We start from the raw sequence: 13,277 nt of genomic DNA, 5'->3' as shown, positions 1-13,277 counted from the left end.
GAAAGAGTGGCTAGAAGGTGGCAGATGTAGGAAGGTATACCCTGATATTTATTACTGATCTTCTATATCTTTTCTGCTTGAATTCTAAGCTGCCTTCAAGTCTTTTCCTTCTTTAATGTATCCGATGTTAAATATAGCAGCTAACACGTTATAGCGCATAGGCGCACCAAGCATGAAGCATTAACGACAGGTTTCCAATCAGTGTTCAAATGCTTTATCTGTCCGAGAAGCTAGACATGTGTTTCTCGCACTTTAAATTGCTCACACTGTAGACATAATGGCTGCAAATCATGAAATTGATTATGCCCAAATCATGAAATTGATTATGCCCAAATCATCAGATTTATTATGCCCAAATCATTAAATTGATTATGCCGAAATTATTAAATTGATTATGCTCAAATAATGAAACGGACTATGCCCAAATCATGAAATTGATTATGCCCAAATCATCAGATTGATTATGCCCAAATCATCAGATTGATTACACCCAAATCATGCAATTGATTATGCTCAAATAATGAAACTAACTATGCCCAAATCATGAAATTGATTATGCCCAAATCATGAAATTGATTATGCCCAAATTATCAAATTGATTATGCCCAAATTATCAAATTGATTATGCCCAAATTATCAAATTGATTATGCCCAAATCATCAAAGTGATTATGCCCAAATCATGAAATCGATTATGCCCAAATTATCAAATTGACTTTGCCCCGTGGCTGCATGTGCAGTTACTCTGTTTCACTTAAAATATAAATAGAAACATTGTTATAAAATGATTCTTGCACACCTGGATGTGTTCAAGAGCAAAGGGGACAACCTTTACAGTTACTAAAATCGTAAAAACAAGGGCAAATAAATGCAAATAATAATATGGTAATATCTGTTCTGCTTCTATCATTAGCCGTCTCTGTTGCAGCTTATCTGGGCTCTTAAGACTAGTAGTAATATTGGTAGTGATATTGTTCCTAATTAAACAATATCGTGCCCGACTGGAAATCTGAGGTGCATGGCACCTACTCCTGGAGTGTATTCAAGTAATTTCTTTAGATAGAGCTGTCCCTGGTGGGCCTGTTTCACTTGCATATTGTCCAGAGAATTCTCAAACTCAGAGCATGAGGTACAGAGATATTTACCTGAATCCACAGAAGCCATTAATGTAGCTCACAAAATACTTCATGAACGAGGGGGGCGGGTCCCCCCGGCTCCAGGATATAAAGTCTTCCGTCAGCCTAAGATACAGAGAAAAGAGAGCACGCTCATTTGTACCAAGATAACACACTTCCCACATTACTTATTTAGGTGTAATGATTCACTGCTTTATGACCAAATAATCCATGCATTTAGACGCCACTGTAGAATATAAAATTTCAATGACTATATATACCTAGATTAAAGGGGCACAACATTTTAGGATAAGTCATATATCTGACCAATGAGGCCTGGTGTCTGTGGGTCGTTTGCCTATCTCTGATGTCATTTGAATTGTTTCCATACAATCATGATTAATAATTGTACAACACATTTCGTATTTAAAAAAATAAAAGTGTTAAATGTTTGAGAAATGCAAATAAAAGTATCTTTAAAAAATAAAATAAAAAAAGAATAAATAAAAGAGAACAAAAGTCCACATTACAGGCCTTTCTCTGTTGCATTCTAATAGAGTTTAAGCTCTCAAGATGAAGTGCACTGTGTTGGCTTGATACAAGTCTGCAAAAGTACTACCCCCTTCCTCAACCTGTAGGTTTTCACACTAAAAGGGACTCTGCAGCATTTACATGCTTCTTTCCCTTGATTTCCATAGTGACCTTTCCTACCACACACACACACACACACACACACACACACACACACACACACACACATTTCCATAGTTGCACTCCTTTTTTGCATCAAACTTACTCAGCCTTTGATTCAATATATATTTTGAACAATATACAGTGAATTGTGCCAATGCAATATGAATATATATAGTTCACTGAGAAAACTTTAATTAATGTGATCCGATTTAATGCAACAAAAACCTTGAAATTCAGCGAATGTGGGAACTGATGATCAACTTAACTTGGGGTACCCCGTTGATGACCCGTAGGATCTAATGCTATTTATACAGCGCTTATGCCTAAGTGCTTTACATAGAATACATGTACGTACAATATCACCCAAACATAGTTGGTACTCATTTATCGACCTCAGATGGATGAAAGGCTGAGTTGGTTTTGCTGGGATTCGAACTTGCAACAGGCAGATTACATACTGGTCTCAGCAGCAAGAACTCAACCCACTGAGCTATCTTTCTGCCTCTAATTTTGCTTGTCATTGTATGTGCTCATGGGCTTTGCAACAGGGGAACGCTGAGTTAAGATGATCATCACGTCTCACATCTGCTGAATTTCAAGGGTTTTGTTGCATTAAATCTGATCACTTTAACTGTCCCTTAACTAAAGATGTTTCATTGAATTTCAAGGGTTTTCTTAGACCATAGTTTATTCAAGAGCCACTGTACAGGTTTCACCCATAGGTTACCTTGGGGCCCACAAGCCATGACCTTCGGCCCTGGCCAGTGAACACGGCTTTCGGCCGTGCTGACTGTGTATTTTAAAACACTAGGGCCTCATTACGAGGTTCGCAGAACAGGTTAATGGGCTCCGCTAATGGAGGTGGACCCATTAAACCCATCCCGTGAAATTACGAGGTCCCCTCGTGGGACCCGGTAAGGATGCCTGGCAAAACCAGGCATCGTTACCGAGTCCCGCAAGGGGAAGAGGGAGTAAACAACGGGCCGCTCATAATCGGCCCGCTGTTCGCTCCCCCTCCCATTCCCATTGAGCCCCATGGGGTCTAAGATGGGAATGGGGAAAGCCCAGGCCCAGGTTCTCAGAGGGAGGAATTACCGTTCCCTCTGTACTCGGAATGGCCCGGTAATTCCCCATTCTGGGAACCCGGTAAAGGAGCCCGGTTTCGGAGGCAGCCATGGAGCTATTAACTCCGTGGCTACCGCCAAACTCATAATGAGGCCCAAGGTTTCTTTCAAGCCCACTAGTCATGGCCTTTGGTCATGGGCGCTGCACACGTTGCACCAATAGCTTTCTTTGGGGTTTCTTTGGGGCCCACTGACCAGGGCCACTGGAACAAAGACCCATTTCCCCCCTGATCACAACAGATGTCCCCTTATTCTCCCCCCCTTCATTTTCCATTGCCCCGATAATTACTGCGGTAATCTTGCATAAATATATCCCATTTACGCATTATTTCTTTCATCGACCAGCCATATCTTCTACGTCTTTTTGAGTCAATATTATCTTTAAATAATATATTTCATACCTGAACTGGTATCTTTATCTTATACAGTAGATGCTGCCATGAGAGCCATTAGCAGCCTGGGCGGGGCTGCTAGCCAAACAGGAAGCTCAGAATTCTGGCTGGATTCACTGGTATAAACCAGCGTTCTGAGCTTCCCAAGCCCTTGATGTGGCGGGTGGGCCATTACCGGCATTGTCGGCCTGATGCCGCGGGTTATATCGCCTCTATTTTCGAGGCCCCACATATCGCATAACCTTCTTCATGCTTTTTCTTGAATTGGCCAAACATCCTACACCAAAATGAGTCTCTACAGTCAATGGGTCAGTTGGTTAGCTGTGACCCCAAATGTGTGCTCTACAAAAAGCCAGCAAGACTATGTTGGCATGATATGCCTTCATTACTGGTATGATAAAGATATGATAGGTTATTTATAACATGCTTGATACCCAGAGGTTTCTAAGCACGGACCCGGGGATCGAACCTGTGTTCCTCCATGTTGTCTTTTTTCCAAGGCGAGCACTTTGCACCTTAGCTATCCTCCCGAAACTGGTAACATGCATATCTCAATACAGACTCTTATACATTAGAATATTCCTCCCACACTTGCCCTGCCCTTTGCTCCTGTATGAGCTGCTGCTATATTTCAATGAAACTAAAATCATCCTTACTCTTTTAATACTCCAATTTGATCTTTAATCCTTCATCTTTCTATCTTGTCCGCTCTGTGATAGGGCAGTAACATCCCCCCGCCCATTACTTCTCCTCTTCCCTGTAGCATTGTTTTTGGGGGTTTGTATTAGCCCTGTGTTTTTGTGTTCTCTGGGTATTTCTTTTTATTTTACTTTGGGAGCTGCTCCTGGTGACCTGCTGGCACAGTTGTGGCCCATTCTTCCCTACAGGGGAAAGTGATGTAAGTTGGGCGGTCCATCCTTTGAGTGAAAGCCCAGATAGCCAATTACAGGTGTGCTTTTGTCCACATGTAGACAGTCGAGACTGTGAGAGAAATCCCAGGCAGAGCGAAGGAAATGGCGCCTGCAAGGTGTTCTGGCAAGAGGAGCAGAAAATCAGAGTATGCCCCAGGGCTAGGAGGTTTCCTTTGACAAACACCCGAGGCTGTGCCCCTTGGCCTGGGAAGGGAAGGGAGGGGGCACCCAATGTGTAGGTACACCGGGATAGTGTGTCTTACTGCTCTAAAGGAACATCATAGGTATACTTGATGGCCAGTGGTCGAAGTGAGCGGGAGCGGTTGGGAGCGGTGCTCCTCTACTTTTTTAAATTACCTTTTACAGCTCCTATACTTTTATTTTAAAAAGAAACTGTTCTGGAATGGTTTCGCTTTCAAATAAAATAGTAGGGAGTAGTTGAAACGTGCACTCTTAGTGCACTGCACTGAACGTTCCCTTAAACAGCAGGTGCAAGTGTTTGGGTGTGTGTATTGTGTGTCGGAGGGGACGTGGTGATGGGATTTGTGGGGAGTGGGTGCAGGCCAGCAGGGAACATAGTTCCACTACTTCTTTTCGTACACTTCGACCACTGTTGATGGCCAGCCCTGGAACAGTGGCAGAGCTTGGGGGTTGCAGGGCACCTTCTGGCTTCCCGCTGGTGCCCAGTGTGCCCCGTAACCTCCGCTACCGCACTGGAATAGTCCCAGGCGAACTTGCCATCTGGTAGCAGTGAGTTGACCGACAGGGTTGGGGTGCTGTATAGAAGCCCCATTATTCTGCATCCAGTAATTACATTTGTAGCCTGATTCGTGGAATTATTTGCGCCGAAAACGCAGATTTGCGCGCCTTTCAGCCCGAAAATGCCTTTTTGAAGTACAGGGATTTTTTGGGCAGAACGGCGCGCAAATCTGTGTTTTCAGCGCAAATAATTCCATGAATCAGGCAGTTTATTGTGAACAAAACAGAGTGATGCATAACAGAGCGGACAATAACACTGAAAAACACTGAAAAATTAAATAAATATATAAAGGTTAGTGGGTAAAGGGTTAAAATGGGTCAGGATGTGGTTGGGGTGGCTTGAAAAGGGCGGGAAAAAGGGGGACTTGGGGGAAGGCGGGCAAATAAAAAATCAAAATAAACTGTTTTTCAATGTTTTGGGCACTCTTATGTACCACTCTGTTATTGTGGTCGGTAAATTCACATATAGCCCATTATTCCTTATAATCTGCAAAGATTGAGTGCTGTTATTCTTTCAGGACACTGACAAATCTGGCGATGTCGTCACTACTTTTACGGGGAAAATCTCCCCTCATGTGGCCAGGTTGAGACAGCTGATATCTGATCCTCGCCCTGGTGGCAGCTATAAGAGGGGGGATCACATTAAGGGGGACGACCCTCATGGAAGTGGAGAAGACTCGCCAGATGAGACATGGCTTTCCCATTAGGTTTTGCCTCAATTTCCTCCCTATTCAGTTATGACCAAGAATTGTCCTCTTTCTTCTACTATTTTTCTTACACATAGCAATTATGTATATCAGGCAGATAATACTGAGACGAGGAAGAGTGAGAGAAGGGTGCATATGGATGACTCCAAAAGTACTGCCAAGAGGAAGAGCAGGACAATAACGAGCCCTACGCGAAACCAATACGAACATACTAGCTATTGGAAGCTAGAAAGACAATCCGATATAAAAACTGATCGAAGTCAGTCGTGCCTCGGAGCAGCTTCACGCTGGAGAGTGGAGCAATGCAGAGAATACACAGTGCAAAACCCAAACACCTGGAGCAAGAAGGCAGAGACTGAGAAGGCAGAGAAGAGCCGTGACCTACCTGCTTGTGGGGAACCCAGCGTCCGGTGGCAGAAACCAAGCCAGCCGAGTGGTGCAGGCGAGACCTGATGTGCGGTGAGAAACTAACGTGGTGGAGCTGCCGAAAGAAGACCGCGACAACCCCGGGGAAGCTGCAGAAATTTACTAGTGTTGCCGAAGACTGAAACCCTTGCAGACCAAATGCAAAGGTACGCAGAGGGGGGACTTTGAAGGCACAGGGAGAACCCAAAGGCTGTGGTTGGGAGGAAGTCCCAAGGAGCTTTTCTCGTGCCTTGAAACAATTGTGTATAGGCGCGTTATAAATGCCATATCATATCATATCAAGTGCAGAGCCATCTCCCTCGTCCCAGTGGAACGGAAGAGAGAGACCAGTGTAGAACGCATGGGATTACAGAGCACCCCAAAGAGAGACCTGGCAGGATAGTGAACCGGGCCAAATTAATTAGCCAATAAGCCCCCAGCCTGAGGGCCATCACTGCATAAGCTAATGCTCCCGGGGCCCATAGTTACAGGCCTAAGGGCATTACCTTTTGCGGTAAAGGCCCTCAGGTCAGGGGCTTATTGCCATTAGTACCGGGGCCTGTTAGACGGGGGTACTAATGATGGGTTATTTCAGAAAAAAATGTCCGCTGCAGACAGGAAAACGTAGTCCATTTTCTCTTTCCGTGGTGGCCATAGTAAACAAAGAAAATGGCGACCATGGAGGGGGTGGAGGGACTAAACGTAGTCCCTTCTCACTTTTCATGGCGCCCACTCCGGAAGAGAAAAGTTGTGTCGGGACCGGCGCGAGCCGCACGCCATTGCATGCTTGGGATTACCGTATGTTAAGGCTCTGAAAGTAGCCAATCAGCGATACATATTGAGATGCTTTTGCCAAGCTGAAATAGGGGTTGGGTACCCGAACATTGAGAAACCAAGAGAGTTAAATATACAAGATAATGCCTGGAAGGGTAGTGAACCAGGCTTAAGAAATCCACCCGACAGAGCTGAAAAAGGGGTCTGGGACCCACACAACTATTTGAGGCAGGATCACATGGGGTGGAGGTGATTGTCGGGGAGAGGACACAGCATCGTTGGAGGAAGACACACACACACCCTTTCCTTTTAGGGATCTTCCTTCTCATGCCCAGGTCCTGAAGGCTTATTGTAATAGTCTCCCTCAAACCATCTCCAACTCCACCTCCAATAATCCCCCAGGTGACCTAGGGAATGATATGTCCACAAGTGGGACGAGGAAGAGGCAGGGAGCAGTAATGATTACTCCCAATGAGGTCCAACATCATCTTCCTCAGTATCACATGTTAAAAGGACTGGATACCATCAAGATGAATCCTTGTGACTATCTAACATATCATTATTGTGACTTTAAAGCTATTGGAATTATAGAACCATACCTACTCAGTAATAACAGCTTTTCTGTCCATAGGTTTTGAAAAGGCGGAAAGAACACCATCCCAGAATTTGCAAGCAAGTTACAAAGCACTGACTACCATTGCCATACATCCAGTCCCCCCCCTGAAGAATACGCAACGCCCTTCCCCAAGACATATAGGCCAACTCTGGTCTGCCTTGTGAAACTTATGAAACAACATTCTCTAGACCCATCTATCAATCATCCAGGACTGACTTACCATTGAAAACTGTTGAGAATGTTTATTCAAGTTCTTCGTGTCACATGTCAACATTGGACTTCCTTTCCCAGAATTACCAAAATACTGGGATGAGGAAGAGGGACAGAGCATTAATTCTGCATTGCTCGATCCCTCTTCCTCGTCCCAGTATTTTGAGAAGGCCACAAGCCGAGCAAGGGCTCTAGTTGTTGCAGGCCTACACCTGCACCTGGGAAATGTAAAGAGCAGAAGCAAAGTGTAAGGGGCAACTGCTGACGGGAGGGAGCTGCATCTCTCTGTGAGGATTGAAGTACCAAAAGGTTGCAACCGGTGTGGTGGAGCCAGGGGGCTCGCAGAGCAAGGAGAAAATTGCTGAATGACAAGGACACACTGCGGGAATGCCAGGAGCAGGGAAGAAACTCCTCAGTGTTCGCAGATGACAAAAAGCAGCGCTTCATTCACTGGAGCCAGGAACAAAGGAGGCAAGCAAAGTGGAAGCCATTAGAGGTGGGAAACTGAAGAGGAAGCGGTCGTGAGAAGGAAGCAGATGGAAAACCTTCACCGGCTGACCGCGGGAGAATTCAAGAACGTCAACAAGAGCCGATGAGTCCACCCAGAGACAGAGCAAGAGAACGTAATGTTAGAAGCGTAAATGAATTACAAGCAAACTCATAAACCTGTGTGAATGTATGCAGTGCAAATATATGGGGAACCCGAACAGGATAATATCTCAGGAAGATACATTACTAAGCAAGGCATATGTGCAACTTTAAGAGAGGAGAGAAACCCAGTATAAACAGAAGTCCTGGCAGCAGAGTATACTAGGTGAATATCTGAGAAAAAATTGCAAAAGAATAAAACAAATTGAGAATTTACCTAATTAAAAAAGAAAATAACTGTTTAATAATGTGGGGGAAGACCCCCCACACCTCCCTCCCCCCTACCCTAAAGTATACCCTTACCCCACCTATTATTTTCTGTACATATACAAAAATACGGACTATTTTCGATCAAATATGTTAGTCATTTATACTTCGGTTTGTTTTCATTAGTTTTTTTCTACGGATTCATACCAGGCAACTAAGTACAAGTGTGTGAACACAGGGAACCCTGGCAGGAGAGTATACCAGGCACATTCAATTGTGTGAATACAAAATGCCCTGACAGGAGAGTATACCAGGCAGCTAAAAGTGTGTGACTACAAAGCCTTGTCAGGAGAGTAAACCAGGCAGTTACAAAATGTGTATAAGAGATAAATAGGTCCTAGGAAGGAATATCAGGACAAGGAAATGGAATTGTGTTACCCAAGACACCAAGGAGCAAAAGCCTGACAGAAAAGTGTACCAGGTGTCTTGAATTAAACAAGAGTATAAAGCCAAACAGTTTTGTGTATCAGTGTTGTTGGTGGCCTAGAAAGGCACAAGGAACTGTTGTTTGTGAAACCTCTGAAAGTAAAGAGGACTCCAGGGGAAGGGAACCACACTCTGGATCAAGGAATTTTATAATTGGAGAACTTTTATGTTAGAGCTATTTATTCTTCCTTTCAGAACACTTTTCTGAACCACCCAGGGTAAAAGACATTACCGTAATCACCTTAGATTTTAGTTTATAGTGCGAGGGTCAGAATAGAAATCTGGACACGGGACAGTTCTTTTTGGTTTGGACATTCTGACAAAGACAGATCCTTAGCTTTTGTTTAGGTAGGGAAATTCCTCCTAGAGCAGGGTCAGAGAGGCAGTTTCCCAACCCCTTTCGTTTTCAATAAAAGTCTTTCACCAAAATTATGGCTAACATGTGTCAGAGTTTCATTCCTGACTCCTCACAGCACCCTTACAACACACTCAATACACTTTTACTGTGAATATAAAACATAACGTCTCAACTATTGCTAAACCATTCTGAGTGTAGGTTCACAGTGAGGTTTTGGGCAGATGTGTGTAGAGCAGTCAACTTTGCCTGCCTTTCTGCACCCATCACAGTGCATGCAACGCTGTTCCTGGGTCCCACAATGGACAACAGAGGCAGCGAAGCACAGCTATGCACAGACAGAATGTTCACCTTTCAGCAAATCACAATGCTAGAAACATACAAAAGTTGGAACACTGCACCATTGTGGATGTGCAGGTATCCACATTTCCCTCCACTAGGTGTCACCTATGAGTTAAAACCTAAAAAAAGACAATCAATTGCAGGCGCTCCCCCTAGGATCTTATATGTGCTATTACATTTTCCAATGCAACACAGATAAAAATCTCACTCCACTCATGTTATGTTACATTACGTTAAAAAGACATTTATTCTGCAGCATTCAAAACCGTACTGGTTTTACGGCACCAAAGCTCATCCGAAAATGTGGCATATTGCCCTTTCCTTCGCATTGCACTCTTTTTTTTGACGTGAGGGAAAATGTACCCCATGTTAAACAATCCTAAATCGAGAGGGAGCACCCTCAACCTACTGTCACAGACTAACCTGGACTCGGAGGATAGCTCAGGGGCAACATGCTCGCCTTGGATGCAAGACGACACGGAGCAACACAGGTTTGATCCCTGTGTCCACGCTTAGAAACCTCTGGGTATTAAGCGTGTTATAAATAACCTAACATATCATATTACCACTTAAAATATAGGACACTGTGCATATCCAGCCCCTTGGAATAAAGTCTGCCATGTGGTTTAATCCAGTTGCTTGTTACTGTGCTATGTTTTCCCCGCAAGTTGCCCACTACCGTGCCCTCTAATACAGCATCTGCCACCTGCAGAGCCCCAGATCTTGTAGACTGCATTTCCCATGCCCCCTCACGATTCACTACGCTGCATAGGGTTGATGGGAGATGTAGTCAAAAACATGTGGAGAGCCAAAAGTTGCAGACCCCAGCACTAATGTTCGGAATTTGATGCAGGTTTGGCCCAATTACTGTTTCCTTTTATAAGTGTTTTTGGCAAATTGTTGTGCTCGTCTATTAAATAGGCGAACGCCACAGGCTTTGTGCGCTGCTTTATAAATGTACAAATAAATAAATACAAAACACACAACAAAAATGAAGTCATAAAGAAAATATGTACTCTTTGCTCCTCGGACACCAACATTTCTCTTCATGGACTAGTAAATAGCCGCTCCCCTGCAGCTTCGTGCCTTATAAGCCATGTTGATTTACTTTGGGGTCAATAATACCCACAACATCCAATGTAGCTAATTTTTTCTCTATTTTTATTTAGCGAAAGCTTTCCTTTAGCTTTTAAGTGCTTGTTACGATAGCATATTTGCTGCAGGCTATGGCACTTTGGCGGCTGGCCTGTGACATATTAGCCTAAAATGGACTGGTAAGGGCTGTTGCTCCCTGCAACTTTCTGCTTTATTGCCATCCCTTGGCAAAGAAGGCAGAAACAACCAAGAGGTGGCAGAAGGGATAGTGTGGGGTGATTATTTAAAGGGGGAGTCATTTATTCTACAGCCACTGGGGTTCCAGGGCCAATGTTAGCTATAGCACAAACAAGCTTTGGCAATGCCAACAGTTTGGGCTTTTGTGTAGGCATGGGAAAGGCACTTGACAGGCACTGCCATAGTGGTATTAACTACCCATTGTTGGTAGCAGGTGCAAAATGGTGCGAGGACCTGGCCATCTAATAGCAGTGCCTGCCAAAAGCTTAAAACGAATGCACAAGTCAAAATGTTGGCTTTGCCAATGCTTGTTTCAAACAGGACTTGTGTGAAAGACACGCAGAGTGCTTATAAGACCTGGTTAAGAAATGTGTATCACACTAGTAGCAGGTATACAGCTCAAATTAAGTAATTAACTAACTCTTAGAAGACAGCTGTGAACAAACACTGGCAGACACTTCAAGTGCAAAGTTTGATGGTAATGCTTGAGTAAATCGAGCTCAGAGAGTTCCCATGAGGAGGTGTTTTGGGCGGGGAGGGGTAGGAACTGGGTGGGACCGGCCATAGGGATTAGCATGGCCATGGGCAGGCAATGGGTGGGCACACAACCCACCAACACCTGGAGCCTATGCGTCTCTCCTCATGTGCCATTCCTCCCCCTCTGGACTCCAATGCAATAGTTTCAGCTTATAGGTGTCGCAAGCTCATAGGTTAGCCCAAACTAAAAAGGGGCATTTGGGGCAAGCATGACGATCTCATGAAAGCGCGGATGTCGTTTCTTAATAATATCAATAATGATTCTGGCGGCTTCATCCGCATCCGCGAGCCATCGACAGGCGACAGGCGGATCGAACCGGAAGCCGGGAAATAAAACGCGCGCACTGACCTGGGAATAAGCTCGGCCAATTCCTGCAGCGAAATGCGAAGAGTTTCACGTCTGATATGTTCCGAAAGCGCCCCCGACACTTGCACGTGCTGCCCGATCATCTGGAAAGAGATGGAAAGAAACCTTCATTGCAGGTCCGTGTTTTTTATTTATTTATTTATTTTAATGTTTGTAAAGCGCCACACGCCCATGGGCCTCAGACAGCTCATAAAGAACAGACGAGGGTCAGGCAATGGGGGTCAGGCAACGGGGGACAGGCAACAAGGGTCAGGCAATGGGGGTCGGGCAACGAGGGTCAGGCAACGAGGGTCAGGCAACGGGGGACAGGCAACAAGGGTCAGGCAACGGGGGTCAGGCAATAGGGGGGTCAGGCAGAGAAAGAAAAGTACATTTTGTATTTTTTATAGCGCCAAAGTGCCACCTCTTGGTCATTTCAAAGCACTTCTATCTTCATTGACTCTTCACTCCCACACGTTGTGAAAAAAACCTGGGCTTTTAGCAGCTGACGCTGTGATTTTCTCACGCTTGGTAACCTACAGAAATGTCCTAAATATTTAGTAAATATCACCTTTGTATGTGGTGCTTCATTATAAATTCCCACTGCTTCTAAGCACTATAATAATAGGGGTTATTATAACTCAAATCGATGGCTCTCAACATATTGATTGTGGAAGGGCGGGACACAGAGTTGACTCTGCTGGTATTTGAACCTATGACCTCAGACTGTAAACTGATCTCTCTAATGAGCACTTAACTCACTGAGCTAGCTTGCCAGAAAGATGGGCACTCAATTAATGGCACTCCAGATGTTGTGAACTACAACTCCCATCAGCCCTAGACAGAGCAGTCATTGGAGAATGATCAGGGGTATTGTAGTTCTGAGCATCCTCAGGGCCCCACATTGAGTAACCAGAACATCATTTCTTGGTGATAGGTTTAGGGTGTTTGATGAGCCACCAGTCGAGTGATCAGAGTCGAGTGCATTATGCTGCGTCACCGGTTCTTATGGGTCTGCTGCGGGGGGACGCATGGGTACCCGGTGATGAAACAGTGTTGTGTCCTCGGAGCCCTCATGACGGAATCCATGAATGACCACGATTTGAGAAGTTAGATTGGCCACGCTTGGTCAAGCCAACCAACAAAAGCAAATCTTGCGTGGTTACCAGCCGAGAGCAATGGTGGACTTCCCAGAATCCACACACGGACACAGGATATCCTGTCAAGAGTAAAGCATGAACGCAACACACTGATGAGGAGGCAAATCAATGTCCACAGAGAAGATCAGGCAAAAACAAAGAGGTGATGGCTGGAAGGTT

The 13,277-nt window shown here is 44.7% G+C and overlaps 1 protein-coding gene across 1 annotated transcript in view; it reads right to left on the bottom strand.

Annotated features, from left to right (window-relative positions):
* EXOC3L4 (exocyst complex component 3 like 4) overlaps positions 1-13,277 on the bottom strand; it is a 336,215-nt gene that overhangs the window by 215,754 nt on the left and 107,184 nt on the right. The window contains exons 6-7 of the mRNA XM_069638116.1: positions 11,962-12,062; positions 1,145-1,240 (exon numbers count right to left, since the gene is read on the bottom strand). Coding sequence (XP_069494217.1) covers positions 1,145-1,240; positions 11,962-12,062 — 197 coding nt within the window. The remainder of the gene's footprint in view (positions 1-1,144; positions 1,241-11,961; positions 12,063-13,277) is intronic.

Source organism: Ambystoma mexicanum, chromosome 14, assembly GCF_040938575.1.
Source record: "Ambystoma mexicanum isolate Mex_15411 chromosome 14, UKY_AmexF1_1, whole genome shotgun sequence".
Taxonomy (NCBI): Eukaryota; Metazoa; Chordata; class Amphibia; order Caudata; family Ambystomatidae; genus Ambystoma; species Ambystoma mexicanum.
The sequence above is the reverse complement of the archived record's forward strand: the minus strand, read 5'-3'. Positions and strand labels throughout refer to the sequence as shown.